The following is a 13,690-nucleotide window of genomic DNA, read 5'->3' on the forward strand; positions in this document are numbered from 1 at the left end:
ACTTAATTATCAATTAAATCATTACAATTAAAATCATTCAGTTCCTCAGTCTAAAATATTAACCATATTAAAGTCCACACAGAATATCTCCATCACAGCAGAAAGGTCAATTGGACAGCTGTGCTCTAGAGAACAAGATATTGAATAAAAATCCTATTTCCCTAATTCATAAAATATTCACTATCAATCACATTTCCAAATACCTTGATTGTTAAACAATCTTAGAAAATTATTTCAATATTTCTATTTCCTAGTTACAGTGTTCTACTCAAGTAGTAATATAAACTTAATTTCCCTACTTATGTTTTTTAAACACAACTTTGTCTTTTTCACCTCTCTGCCTTTAATTGCCTTATCCTTTTGACTCTCTCAGTCCTTCCCTCTATATCTTCTTTCTTTACTTTTTCAGGACTTTTTTTTCTGTTTATATTCCTACTTGGTTCCCCATTTTTGGCAGTTACCACATTGCAAGCTTGCTGTCAATTGCTGTATTATTGTATTTTTGTATAGTCTGTTTGTAACGATGTGAATGTACTGTATTTTACATCTTGCTTCATCTAGATTGTAGCTCATGGAAAACTGGGGCTGAGGTGTTCAGTGTTTATATTTCCAAGTTGCCTGGCACTGTGACTTGCCTATAATAACACTCATTTTCTTTTGTTGACTTTGATTTGATTGCCGTCGCCAAATGCTCTCGGACCATTAATAAAGCACGAAGTTTCTATGTCAAGCAAGACCTTGTACACATTGTGCATATACAAAAAATAAACTCTTCGGTTGGGTAAAAGTTGAACAAACAAAAAAAGACAGGTTTGGGGTCCTTATGCTTGAAAGGCATTCACGTTGTCACAATAAGACTCAAGGGGGCTGCCGCGTGGCGGGTGCAAGGCTTTAAGCTCTGGGAGAGTTGGGATCCCGCGGGATCAGACGGGGGCCAATCAGCTGCGAGGATGGAGCCTGCCTTTAGTCCTTGAGTCCACGACCCTCTGAGCGCATGTCTGACAGGCGCTTTGGCGAAGGCACTCAAAGCACGCCTGCCCAGCCCCCAGTATCCCAAGTGGGGAGTGGGCCCCCGCAGGGCAGCGGCCCAAAGGAGGCGGAGACCAAAGCCCCTGGCTCCGTGGTGGGTGCGGGCCGGCAGGGCAGACGTGTGGTTGGCAGAGGGCAGCCTGAGGTGGAAGTGGTGACATGGGGAGTTGAGGCTGGGAGTTTGGAAAGCCCGACTCGTGTTGCAGCCCAGGGGTTCATTCACAGCCACAGAGAAGGGGTAAAGGACGGCTTTGGGGGTTCATGGATGTGAGGTGATTTACTCAGGGTTCCATTGTTATTACTGCCTTCCACTACAGTCCACTACAACATGGATCCCACATCCTCCCAAAAATCTTCTAGTGAGCTTCCCCTCCTGCTTTCATCACTTCAACTATGTGTGGGCTTTGTAAGTTTTAAAAGTTTTATTGGTACCTTGATGGTTCTGACCCCCGCTGCATTCCTCTTTTTACACAAAGTGAGACTTGACAATGGTTTGTACGCGTATGAAGAACGCCTTCACTTAGTTCTCTTACGTTTTCTCACTTGGGAAAAAATTTAAACATCTGCAATTGTATTCAAAGAAGGATCTCCTGATCATTTTAAAAACAGATTTTTAACTGCTTGCAAATTTGTGACCCTAAATATGTCCCTTAATCTCTGTGTGCCTCATCTTCCTCACATGCGAAAGTAGAGATATGAATAGCAACTATCTCATAGGTCTTTTGTGAAGATTAAATGAGTTGAAAATATGTAAAAGGCTTAGAATATACCTGGCACATAGTAAGCACATACCATGTTTGCTACTTTTATCATCTAGTTAGTATTGGAATACTTTATTGTTGGATGAACGATCAGACTCATATTAGAGGTCACATCTTTGCCTATTTTAGTGAGATATTTCTTCTTTAATGCTAAATACTGGTAGAGTGTCACACAACTATAGGACAAAATGGTTTCCTTTAATATTCTGACCCATCTTACTGTTGATGAATGTGTTGATTTTATTGCTTTTGGAAAGGGGTCATAGGCATTTGCACCAGCATTAATCTGTGATTAAAGGTGAGCCATAAAAATTTTAATTGTGACTCATACTGGTAGTTTGAATAGTGATAATAGAAGGCTTTTTATAAGTGACTTTCATGTGAAATTTATAGCTTATGAGTAAAGTTTTCAGAATTATTAGTAACATTTTAGTTGTTATAAACAATCAATCTGATCTTTCTACCTTTATAAAAGGTGATATCTAGGTAATATTTTATTTTTATGTGATATAGATTTTATGGTTATAGTGAATGTATTTTACTAAAAGGTCATACATTTGCTTTTCTGGTTGAAAATTCCCTTTTATGGCTTCTGTTCAAAGGCTTACTGAATCCTGAAACTATTAAGATAATTAATAAAACTGTTACATGTAGAAATTGAATGCAATATACTGAGTGATGTTTGGAATCTTAAAGTTAGCTTCTTTCTTAGATAAAATAAGTTTTCTTACCCTGCTTTCTATCAGACCTAAAACATTGATTTCTAGTTTTTGGATGCTGCCCCCCAAAATCAACTGTCTTTCCTTTAGGTGGATTATTGACACTTTTATCAGCTTGCACATAGATTGAAATAAATTAGATATTCATTTTGTAGTTTATTGTACACTAGCCTTTCTCTGAGTAATAGTTAGCTTTAAGCAATACTGTATTCTTCAACATTGGCAGATTAATGCAAACATTATTTCTTAATAGGGAGGTATGGATAAATACATGCTTAGGGTTGTACTCTCAAAGAATTAGGTACTTTCATGATTTTGATAATAGTAATTTGTTGTGTTCAAATCCATCCCAGTCCCTGCCTCTACTGTATTTATTCTTCACTGAGCATGAAAACAAAACCCATATAGAGCATTCACTACCATTTCAAAGTATAATTTTGATAGGTTGAAAATATTTTCTTTTTTATGTCATTTTAGATGGAGGAGACAGTTATCTAACAGAATTTTTGGTAGTCTTCATCAAAATGTCTTTGTACAAAATCTCTTGTATATATCTATTACTATACAAAGATTTTATCTACTTTAAAACCATTTATTTTCTACTACATTAATATTAAATTGTATTAGTGCTGACTGAAGTCAATAATGTTATTTCTGATTGCTTTCTAGTAGTGCTTGATCTAGTCTGATGGACTGATTTACAATTAAGAGTGTAAAGTAAATGGGAATCTATTTTACATATAGCTTTCTGTGGCCTCATTCTTTTCTGTATGATTTTTAATTTTATAGTTCTATTATTATAGACATATAGTTATGCATAATAAATTTCATACTTAAACACTTCTCCAATTTATTCTATCCTTATTTCTTAACTAAGGAAATGCAAAATTAGACCTATATGCTTCAAATAATTTTTCATGTTTTTAGAGGTGAAAAGGAAAGAAATACAGAGGACTTGTATAAACTGGTATAACTGTTTGAATACTGAAGTAAAGTTAGGTTTATTCTAATAGCAGTTTGTGAAGTAGCTATGACTGGAAATTTAAAATAAATGAGATGATTAAGTTTTTATTAAATTATTTGCTATATCCTCTTTTGAGCACTCATACATTAAAACAAACATGCTATAAATAACATGTTATGTTTAATATCATTAGCATTCACTGCAGCCAAAGTGATGGAATAACTTTGGGTTTCCAGCTTCTCGAATTTGATATTTTCTTTGGTCTGTGGTTTAAGGTTTCCTTGCCAAACAAAATGGGAGATGCTGAAGCAGGCAAGAAGATCTTTACTCAGAAATGCGCTCAGTGCCACACAGTGGAAAAAGGTGGAAAACACAAGACAGGTCCAAATCTCTGGGGTCTCTTTGGCCGAAAAACAGGACAAGCACCAGGATTTTTGTATACTGATGCAAACAAAAACAAAGGTAACAATCATCAGTGGTGAGAGAACTGAGATATTTTGTCACAGAAAGAAAAGCAAATGATTTGGCCCATAATTAAGGGCCTTATTTGCATTATTGAAAATGGACCCTTGTGCTTATAATACTGATACATTGATTTATATCATAAGACTTGAATTTGGATAACTGATTATCTTTATGATAAGAAGAACTAGCAGTTTTGTATGGCATAGGTTTTTGCCTGTACAAAGTATTTTATTTTGTGCAATATGTTTATCTTGAAAAAAATCTGAGCTAGATTTAAAAGAACTCAAATCATATTTTACTGGTAGAATGGTAGTAGTGATTCTATCTATAATAATGATTCTTAGCAAAGTGGGGGGGGAATATTATGCAGTTGGAAAAGTATATTCAACAATTTCTTTGTTGGTAGAAAGAGGGTAGAAAGTAAATGAGAAAGCATTTGAGAACTGAGATTAGAAATTGTTAGAAAGATTATAGTATCTTTTAAAAGCAATTTGTTACTCCTGGATATACATGTGAGACAGATCTCTCTCTCTCTCTCTCTCTCTCTCTCATATATATATATATATATATATATATATATATATATATATATATATATATATCACACAGGCACTCATACATTAAAACAAACATGCTATATTATTTGTGCTAAAAGTAACATATAATCTTCGTTTATCCAAGAATATTTTAGTACTTTTAAAATATCAACATAGTTATTATTAACACAATATTATTATATTCAGATGTGCAAAAATTCTGGTTAACTAATATTGTATAATAAAGAATTTGGTTTTGGTCCTGAGTTCCTTTCCAAGAATATGTAAAACCTTGGAATTTCCTAAGTGTTAGGAATGTCTTTGTTATCATTGTTGGCACCTGAGACCAAGACCCAAGATATGCTGAGATAATATGATGAGTTCATAAATCATTTCAGAATGGAGGTGACTATGCTAGAAAGATCAACTATGTGATTGGAGAATTGGGGCATTGAGCTAGGTTATATTAGTCTAATCTCTGGGGAAAGACTGAGGATTGGAGATTGAGTTTAGTCATGTGGCTGATAAGTGATCAATCATGCCAATGTAATGAAATCTCATTAAAAACTTTGGGCACTTATAACTGGAAGCTCCCATTGAGTTTCCTAATTGGTGAACACATCTGGGAGGGTGATAAGTCCTGATTCCACAGGAATATGACCCAGAAACTACATTTGGACCTTCCCAATCTTTGCCCTATGAGTTTTTTAATCTAGCTGGTCCTAATTTGTATCATTCATAATAAAACTATAAATGTAAGTAAAGTGCTTTCCTGAGTTCTGTGAGTTGGTCTAGAAAATTACTGAACTTTGGGAGGTGGTGGGAATTCCTGGATTGGTAGTCAATTGGTGAGAAGTGTGGGTGGCCCATTATTTACAACTAGTGTCTGTGGTGAGGGTATTCTTATTGGGTACTGTCGAGTCTATGCTGATTCTGAGCAATTAGCATCAGAATTGCATTGCAGTTACTGAAATAGGATTTTCAGCTGATAGATTACTGGATAAATCATTTTTAAATTTACATTTATTACTTGCCATTATAATGGCTCTTAAATATTTAAAGTAATATTTTGCTGTAGTATCATTTTAATATTATTATTCTGTTACAATAGCAAACTTTTGAATTCCTAATTTGTAAACTAGTTATAAACTAATATTTAAGCCTGTAGCTACCAAAATTTTAAGGCATTTATTACTTATTATCATTGATTTGAAATTATATCAAAATTTACTTCAAATGCATCTTTTATTATAGATTGTTGTCAAAGGTTGAAAGCTATATAAAAGGCTTGGTTTTAACATTATCTAAGAATTAGAAATAAAATATCTCTAAGATTATTCAAGTAATGATTTTTTTATTTTTACTTATTTGAGAATATATTATTATTTATTAGTTCCATTGATAAAATAAGGATAATATAAGCAGCTTGCTATGTTAATTGAACTAGGATTTTAAATTAGATTATTTAAAATAAAATGAGGACTAAGAAGAATCAGGAAGTCAATAGTCATGTTAATATAAATTATGGCTACTATCAACCATATTTTATTTTCTGTGTATAATCTTTTTAAAATTTTGTTCTAATTAGTTATACATGACAGCAGAATGTATTTCGATTCATTGTACACAGATGGAGCATAACTTTTTATTTCTCTTGTTTTATATGATGTAGAGTCACACCATTCATGAAATCATCTGTATATAATTTTTTTGTTGTAAATAATTTCACTTTTTTTTAGGAAGATGTAGAAATTCTTATATTTTAAAGAAGACCCTTTGTCTCATGATTTGTGTGGAGTACAGTTTTACAAAATTCATGATAATAACAATAATCTTATATTGTGTGTTTTAAAGTTTTTGATAAAATATGCATAATATAAAATTTATCATTTTAATCATCTTTAAGTGTATGACTTTATGTTTTAAGTATATTCATATTGTTTTGTTGTCATTACCACCATTTATCTCCAGAACTTTTTCATTTTCTCAAACTGAAATTCTTTTCCCATTAAGTAATCTCTGGCAATTACCAGTATACTTTCTGTCTTTGCCAATTTGACTATTTAATGAAATAATATCAGAAAAATTCCCAAACATGAATAATGAATTGGAAAATCAAATATAAGAGGCTATTAGGACCCCAAATATATAAAATCTCAACAGATTCACACCAAGGCACATTTTTAAAAAATTATAATGAAAATGCCTAGCATACAGAATAAGGAGAAAATTTTAAAAGCCACAAGAGAAAAGAATCAGATTATATTTAGGGAGAAACCATTTAGGATATCTTCATATTTTTCAACCCAGACCCTGAAAGCTAGAAGATCCTGGAACAGCATGTACCAGCCTCTGAAAAAAAATAGATGCCAACCAAGAATCTTATATTCAGCAAAATTATGCTTTAGATTTGATGATGAAATAAAAACCTTCCATGATAAACAAAAGTTAAAAGAATTTACAACTAGAAAGCCTGCACTACAGAACATCCTCAGCAAAATATTCCATGAGGAGGAAACAAAAAACAACAAACAATGAAAATCAGCAAAAGGAGGTATTACACTAAAGGAAATACTACTAATCAAAGGAGAAACCAAGTCAAGTTAAATACCAAAAATAAACAAATATGACTGGGAATACAAATCATGTCTCAACAATAACCCTGAATGTCATTGGCCTAAACCCACCAATCAAAAGACATAGATTGGCAGATTGGATTTTAAAGAAGAAACAACAATATGCTGCCTTCAAGAGACTCATCTCATAGGAAAAGACATCCATAGACTGAAGGTGAAAGGTTGGGAAAAAATATACCTCTCATATGGACTGTGGAGACAAGCAGGGGTCTCCATCTTCATATCAAATAAAGTAGACCTCAAGCCAAAGTTAATCAAAAGGGATAAAGAAAGACAATTCATACTGCTTAAGGGAACCATACATCAGTAAGACATAACAATTATAAATATAGATGCCCCAAACAATGGAGCATTTACGTTCATAAAACAAACTCTTATCAAGTTCAAAAGTCAAATAGACCACAACACAATAATTTTGTGTGACTTTTACACACCTCTTTCACCACTGGATAGATCTTCCAAACAAGCTAAACAAAGAAACTATAGAATTCAATAATCAGTAACTTAGACTTAACTGATATATATAGAATATTTCATCCATCAGTGAGTGAATACAGTTTCTTCTCAGCAACACATGGATCTTTTCCTAAAATAGACAATATATTATGCCACAAAGCAACTCTTAGCAAATAAAAGAAAATAGAGATATTACCCTGCATTCTATCAGATCATAATGGAACAAAACTGGAAATCAATGATAAAATAAAAAATAGAAGCTACTCCAACACCTGGAGACTAAATAATATGCTATTGGATGAACAATGGGTTGCAAAAGACATCCAAGAAGAGATTAAAAAATTCTTAGAGGTAAACGAGAACTCTGATACAACATATTGAAATCTCTGTGATACTACGAAGGCAGTACTAAGAGGAAAGTTCATTGCATGGAGTTCACTCCTTAAAAGAAGAAAAAGTCAACAAATATATGACCTAATACTATATCTCAAAGCCCTAGAAAAATAAGAACAAATCAACACCAAAAGCAGTAGAAGACAGGAAATAATTAAAATCAGAGCTGAAATCAATGAAATAGAAACAAAACCAATTGAAAAAATTGACAAAACAAAAAGTTGGTCCTTTGAAAAAATTAATAAAATTGATAACCCTTAGCCATGCTAATGAAGAGAAGGAGAGAGACAACTCAAATTACTAATGTCTGTGATGAAAAAGGAAATATTATGATACAGAAGATAATTAGAAATTATTTTGAAAATTTGTACTCCAATAAAATAGAATATATTGAAAGAATAGGCAAATTTCTAGAGTCATATGATTTGCCCAAACGAAATCAGGAATACACAAGTTAAACAGATCAATTTCAAGCAATGAAATAGAAGATGACATTAGAAGCTTACCAACCAAGAAAAAGCCCAGGACCAGATGGATACATAGCTGAGTTCTACAAGACCTTCAAACAAGAACTAATACCAATACTCCTCAAATTATTTCATGAAATAGAAAAAGTAGGAACACTTTCAAATTCATTCTATGAGCCAATATCACCCTGATTTCAAAACCAGACAAAGACACATCATAGAAATAAAACTTCAGACCTATATCTCTAATGAACATAGATGCAAAAATTCTCAATAAAATCTGGCAAATTGAATACAAAAACATATCAAAAAGATAGTGTACCATGATCAAGTGGGGTTCATCCTAGGGATGCAAGGTTGTTTCAACATATGGAAATCAATAAATGTAATTCATCACATCAATAGACTTAAAGATAAGAATCATATGATTATCTCAATAGATGCAGAAAAAGCATTCTACAAAATACAGCACCTTTTCATATTCAAAACACTAGAAAAACTAAGGATAATAGGAACATATTTCAACATGGTAAAAGCTATCTATGCTAAGCCCCAGGCCAACATCATTCTAAATGGAGAAAAATTGAAAGCATTCCCTCTAAAAACTGGAACAAGACAGGGTTCCCTCTTTCACCACTACTATTTAACATAGTTCTTGAAACTCTAGCCAGAGCAATCAGATGAAAGAAATGAAAGGGACATGGATAGAAAAAGGACTCAAATTATTATTTGCTAATGATATGATTCTATACCTAGAAGACCCAAAAAATTCCACAAGAAAACTTCTAGAACTATAAAATGAATTTGGCAAAGTAGCAGGATATAAAATCAGCATCCATAAATCAAAGGCATTTTTGTACATCAGTGACAAATCCTCTGAAAGAGAAACTAGGAAAACTTCCCCATTTTCAATAGCCTCAAAAAATATATAAATAAAACAAAAAACCTTGGGAATCAATTTTAAAAAGAGGTTAAAGACCTCTGCAATGAAAATTACAGAATGCTAGAACACTAAAGAAAGAAATTAAAGAAGACCTTAGAAGATGGAAAGATTATCTTGTTCTTAGTAGGCAGAATTAATATTGTTAAAATGACCATACTACCAAAAGCAGATTTAATGCAATTCCAATCAAAGTCTCAATGACATTCCTCATAGAAATAGAAAAAGCAGTCATGAAATTTATCCAGAAAAATAAGAGACCCAGAATAGCTAAAGAAATTCTTAGCAAGAAGAGTAAAGCAGGTGGTATCATTATACCAGAACTTAAACTATAATAGAGAACAATAGTAACAAAAACAGCATGGTATTGGCACTAAAATAGACTTGTAGACCAATGGTACAGAATAGAGGACACAGAAACAAACCCGCATAAATTCAGTTACCTCATATTAGCCAAAGGCACCAAAAACATATTGGAGAAACATATATAGCCTCTTCAACAAATGATGCTAAGAAAACTGGAAATCTATATGCAACAAAATGGAATTAAGCACCTATTTCTAACCATGCACAAAACTCAACTCAAAGTGGATCAAGGACCTAGGAATTAAACCAGAGACCCTACACCTAACAGAAGAAAAAGTAGGCCCAAATCTTCATCATGTCAGATTAGGCCCCAACTTCCTTAATAAGATTCCTGTAGCACAAAAAATAAAATCAAGAATCAATAAGTGGGGTGGATCCAAACTAAAAAGCTAAAGAAACAATTAGTGAGGTGAATAGAGAGCCTACATTTTGGGACCAAATTTTTACCACAAGCACATCAGATAGAACACTCATCTCTAGGATATATAAAGAACTCAAAAATCTTAACACCAAAAAAATAAAAAATAAAAATAACCCAATCAATAAATGGACCAAGGACCTGAACAAACACTTCTCAGAAGATGATATACACTGAATGAAAATATATGAAAAAATGTTCAACATCTCTAGCAATTAGAGAAATGTAAATCAAAACTACTCTAAGATTTTATTCCACTCCAGTCAGAATGGCAGCTATTAAGAATACAAACAACAGTAAGTGTTGGCGAGGATGTGGGGAAAAAGCACACTCATACATTGCTGGTGGGACTACAAATTGGTGCAACTAATATGGAAAGCATTATGGAGAATCCTTGGAAAACTTGGAATGGAATCACCATTTGACCCAGCTATCCCACTCCTTGGTTTATACCCAAAGGACTTAAAAACAGCATACTATAGTAACACAGCTACATCAGTGTTTATAGCAGCACAATTCACAATAGCTAAATTGTGGAACCAACCTAGATGCCCTTCAGTAAATGAATGGATAAAGAAACTGTGGTATATATACACAATGGAATATTACTCAGCATTAAAAGAAAATAAAATCATGGCATTTGCAGGTAAATGGATGGAGTTGGAGAATATGATGCTAAGTGAAGTAAGGCAATCTCCCCCCCAAAAAATGCCAAATGTTTTCTCAGATATGAGGATGCTGATACATAATGGGGATGGGTGGGGGAGCATGGGAGGAATGGAGGAACTTTAGGTAGGAGGGAGGATATGGGAGGGGACAGAGGGGTAGGAAAGATGGTGAAATGAGATGGACATCATTACCCCAAGTACATGTATGAAGACACGAGTGAGGTGACTCTACTTTGTGTACAATTAGAGACATGAAAATCTGTGTTCTATATGTGTACTATGAATTGAAATGCATTCTGCTGTCATATATAATGGATTAGAATAAATAAATTTTAAAAATAAATAAAATATGTAAAATTTAAACTATATGTTTTAATAATTTTATTTTATCCATTTTTTTAAAAAAATCATACTTGGGCTATCCATTGTGTGAATCTTGGATCTTCTTTGTCTAAATGTCTTCTATATGTATCATTTTTCCTTTGATTTGAAAGCTAAGTGATCATTTTAAATGCTTAATTATTTCCATTTTCTTTTTGTCAATATTTTCAAGCCCATTTGTGCCATCAGCAGCACCTGTTCAGTTAACTGTCACTTTTATATCTTTCTATTTTATCATTTTTTGCTTGAGCATTTTGTAGTTCTGCATTGAGCCTTTAATTTATAAATTAAATTAAATTAGTAAATAGTACACATTAAATTAAAATGGTTTCTTTGAAACTGTGGGAATGTAGTTATGGTTTTCATCTGCTTAATGTCTATAATTTCTGATGTGTATTTTTCTTTTAACTTTTTAAATATTCATATCTGCTTTGTATTTATATGTGGTATGTGTTTGTGCATACATGTTATGTATATGTACTTTCAACATTCTTATGCTGTTTCTTTTTTGATTATTATTCACCTTTTGATTAGAACAGATCTTCTTGGACTAATTGTCTGCAGAAGTATAGTATGGGTGAAGGTCTGAGTGTACCAGTTAGTTCTTCTTCCCCACAGTTATATGTTATAGATGTGTATATATATTTGAGTATTTGTAGGTATATTTTGGTGATGGTGTTATTTGGTCCTTTTTTTCACCTGACAGAGGGCTATGCAACTCCTGTAGTTTCTCTTTTATCCTATAAAATTGAAAACCTATCCTATAACATGTTGGGATCCTTCTTTCAAAGATGACATGTCTCTGTTTTCTTCTTTAATTCTGGCTCCCCTGACCTCCATGATGTCAAACTGAATTTAAGGAAACTTTTATGTCCAACTGATACACCCTATTCTTTCTGAAGCAAAATGGGATTATAACTTTGCCCTTTAGGATGTATCACCTACTTTGAAGAACTCTTCTCTTGTTCACCCTAGATCATTAGTGACATTGTCTTCTTTCTTTGGTCCATGTTTCATATCCTTGGTGGTCTTCTAATCATATCAAGTTTGGGGTTATAGATGCTTCCTGAAAAGTTTTATCAAAAATAGAGTTAGCATTAGTGTTTCTCTTTATCTATGTTTTGACTGGTTTTAGAAGGGAAAAAGGCAACCTTCCTTGTCATCTTGATTCTGGATTTCTGAGTCAGATTTTGATGGGAATGTGGACAAAAGGAACTTGGTTTGATTGACTGATGAAAGAACATGAAAATGTAAGTTAATAGTTATAAATTCTTGACTCCAAGCAGGCTTGTCATTTTAAGGGAAAATACTTTCTTCTCTTTGGATCATCATTTACTCATCTGCATAATAAAAGACTAGATTAAATGATCTTTAAGTTCTTCTTTTCTAAAAGGACGTGGGATTATAGGAGGATGAGTTACTACTTAGGCACAATGTGTGGGGGGTGATAGCTCATTGATTTATTTTGGATAATCCTAAATAACTTGTGACTATGGATTTCTATAGAGAAGGCAAAGAGTGGAGTCTAATTTTGTAATGTTTTTCTAAGTCAGAATCTATACATATTCTTAGTTAAAAGTCTTCTGTCCGGTCAGAATATAAACTTTTATTCACATGTGTATCACATTAGAAAACAAGCCCTACAAATGTAACTATACAAACTTAAAAACTTACTTTCAATTTTATAGGTGTTGTCTGGGGAGAAGACACTTTGATGGAATATTTGGAGAACCCAAAGAAATATATCCCTGGAACTAAAATGGTCTTTGCTGGTCTTAAAAAGAAGAGTGAGAGAGAAGATATTATTCAATATTTGAAACAGGCAACATCTTCCTGAAATACTATTGCAACTTAAAAAGTATCAATTTAAATATTGTACATTTAAAGAAGTCATATTTGATCATTCTTGATCAGCCTGTAATAAGTTTAATGTTTAAAAATAAAGGTTGTAGTTTTTGATTATGTGTAATTTGATCAGATGCCCTTATAAACCCAAACTTACTTTTGTCTGCTCAGTGATAGTCAGGAAGGAGGAGGAGAGGGAAGGAAACTGAAATCTACTGGGCTTCCGTAGTACCTGCATATACAACATATTTTATAAGCCTAGCAACTGCTGCAGGTGATGGAGATAGCTTCCACATACTTATTTCTCTGTAATTTGAATGTAGATATAACTGTCATTAGCTTTAATTTTCATTAAGCTGAGTTTGGTTATGTGTTTACCTTTTATTATAAACAATACTCAAAGTAACTTAAGGAAAAAAGTAGGGAAAAGAAAGTAAAATAGTTGATCTTACTTTAAGAGTACTTTTAGAAAAAAAGAGAAGCAAATCATCAATCTGGATGAATAAAATTTGACCTGGAGGGAAGGAGAGAAGCATTTTAATAAACATGCCATCTAACATGTAATATTTTTTAATTCATATTTTAATGATACCCTGCTAATCCTGAGCAGTATAAAACTGGATGGACTTCAGGGAGGGATAGAAGG

General features: G+C 32.9%; 1 protein-coding gene across 1 annotated transcript; it reads left to right on the forward strand.

The window, feature by feature from the left end:
• The first annotated feature begins 3,766 nt into the window (after nt 1–3,766).
• Nucleotides 3,767–13,036, forward strand: LOC114101168 (cytochrome c, testis-specific). The gene is made up of 2 exons (XM_027946093.2): nt 3,767–3,935; nt 12,888–13,036. The coding sequence occupies exons 1-2, from the start codon at nt 3,767–3,769 to the stop codon at nt 13,034–13,036; spliced, it is 318 nt and encodes a 105-aa protein (XP_027801894.1).
• Nucleotides 13,037–13,690: the final 654 nt, after the last annotated feature.

Source organism: Marmota flaviventris, chromosome 11, assembly GCF_047511675.1.
Source record: "Marmota flaviventris isolate mMarFla1 chromosome 11, mMarFla1.hap1, whole genome shotgun sequence".
NCBI lineage: Eukaryota > Metazoa > Chordata > Mammalia > Rodentia > Sciuridae > Marmota > Marmota flaviventris.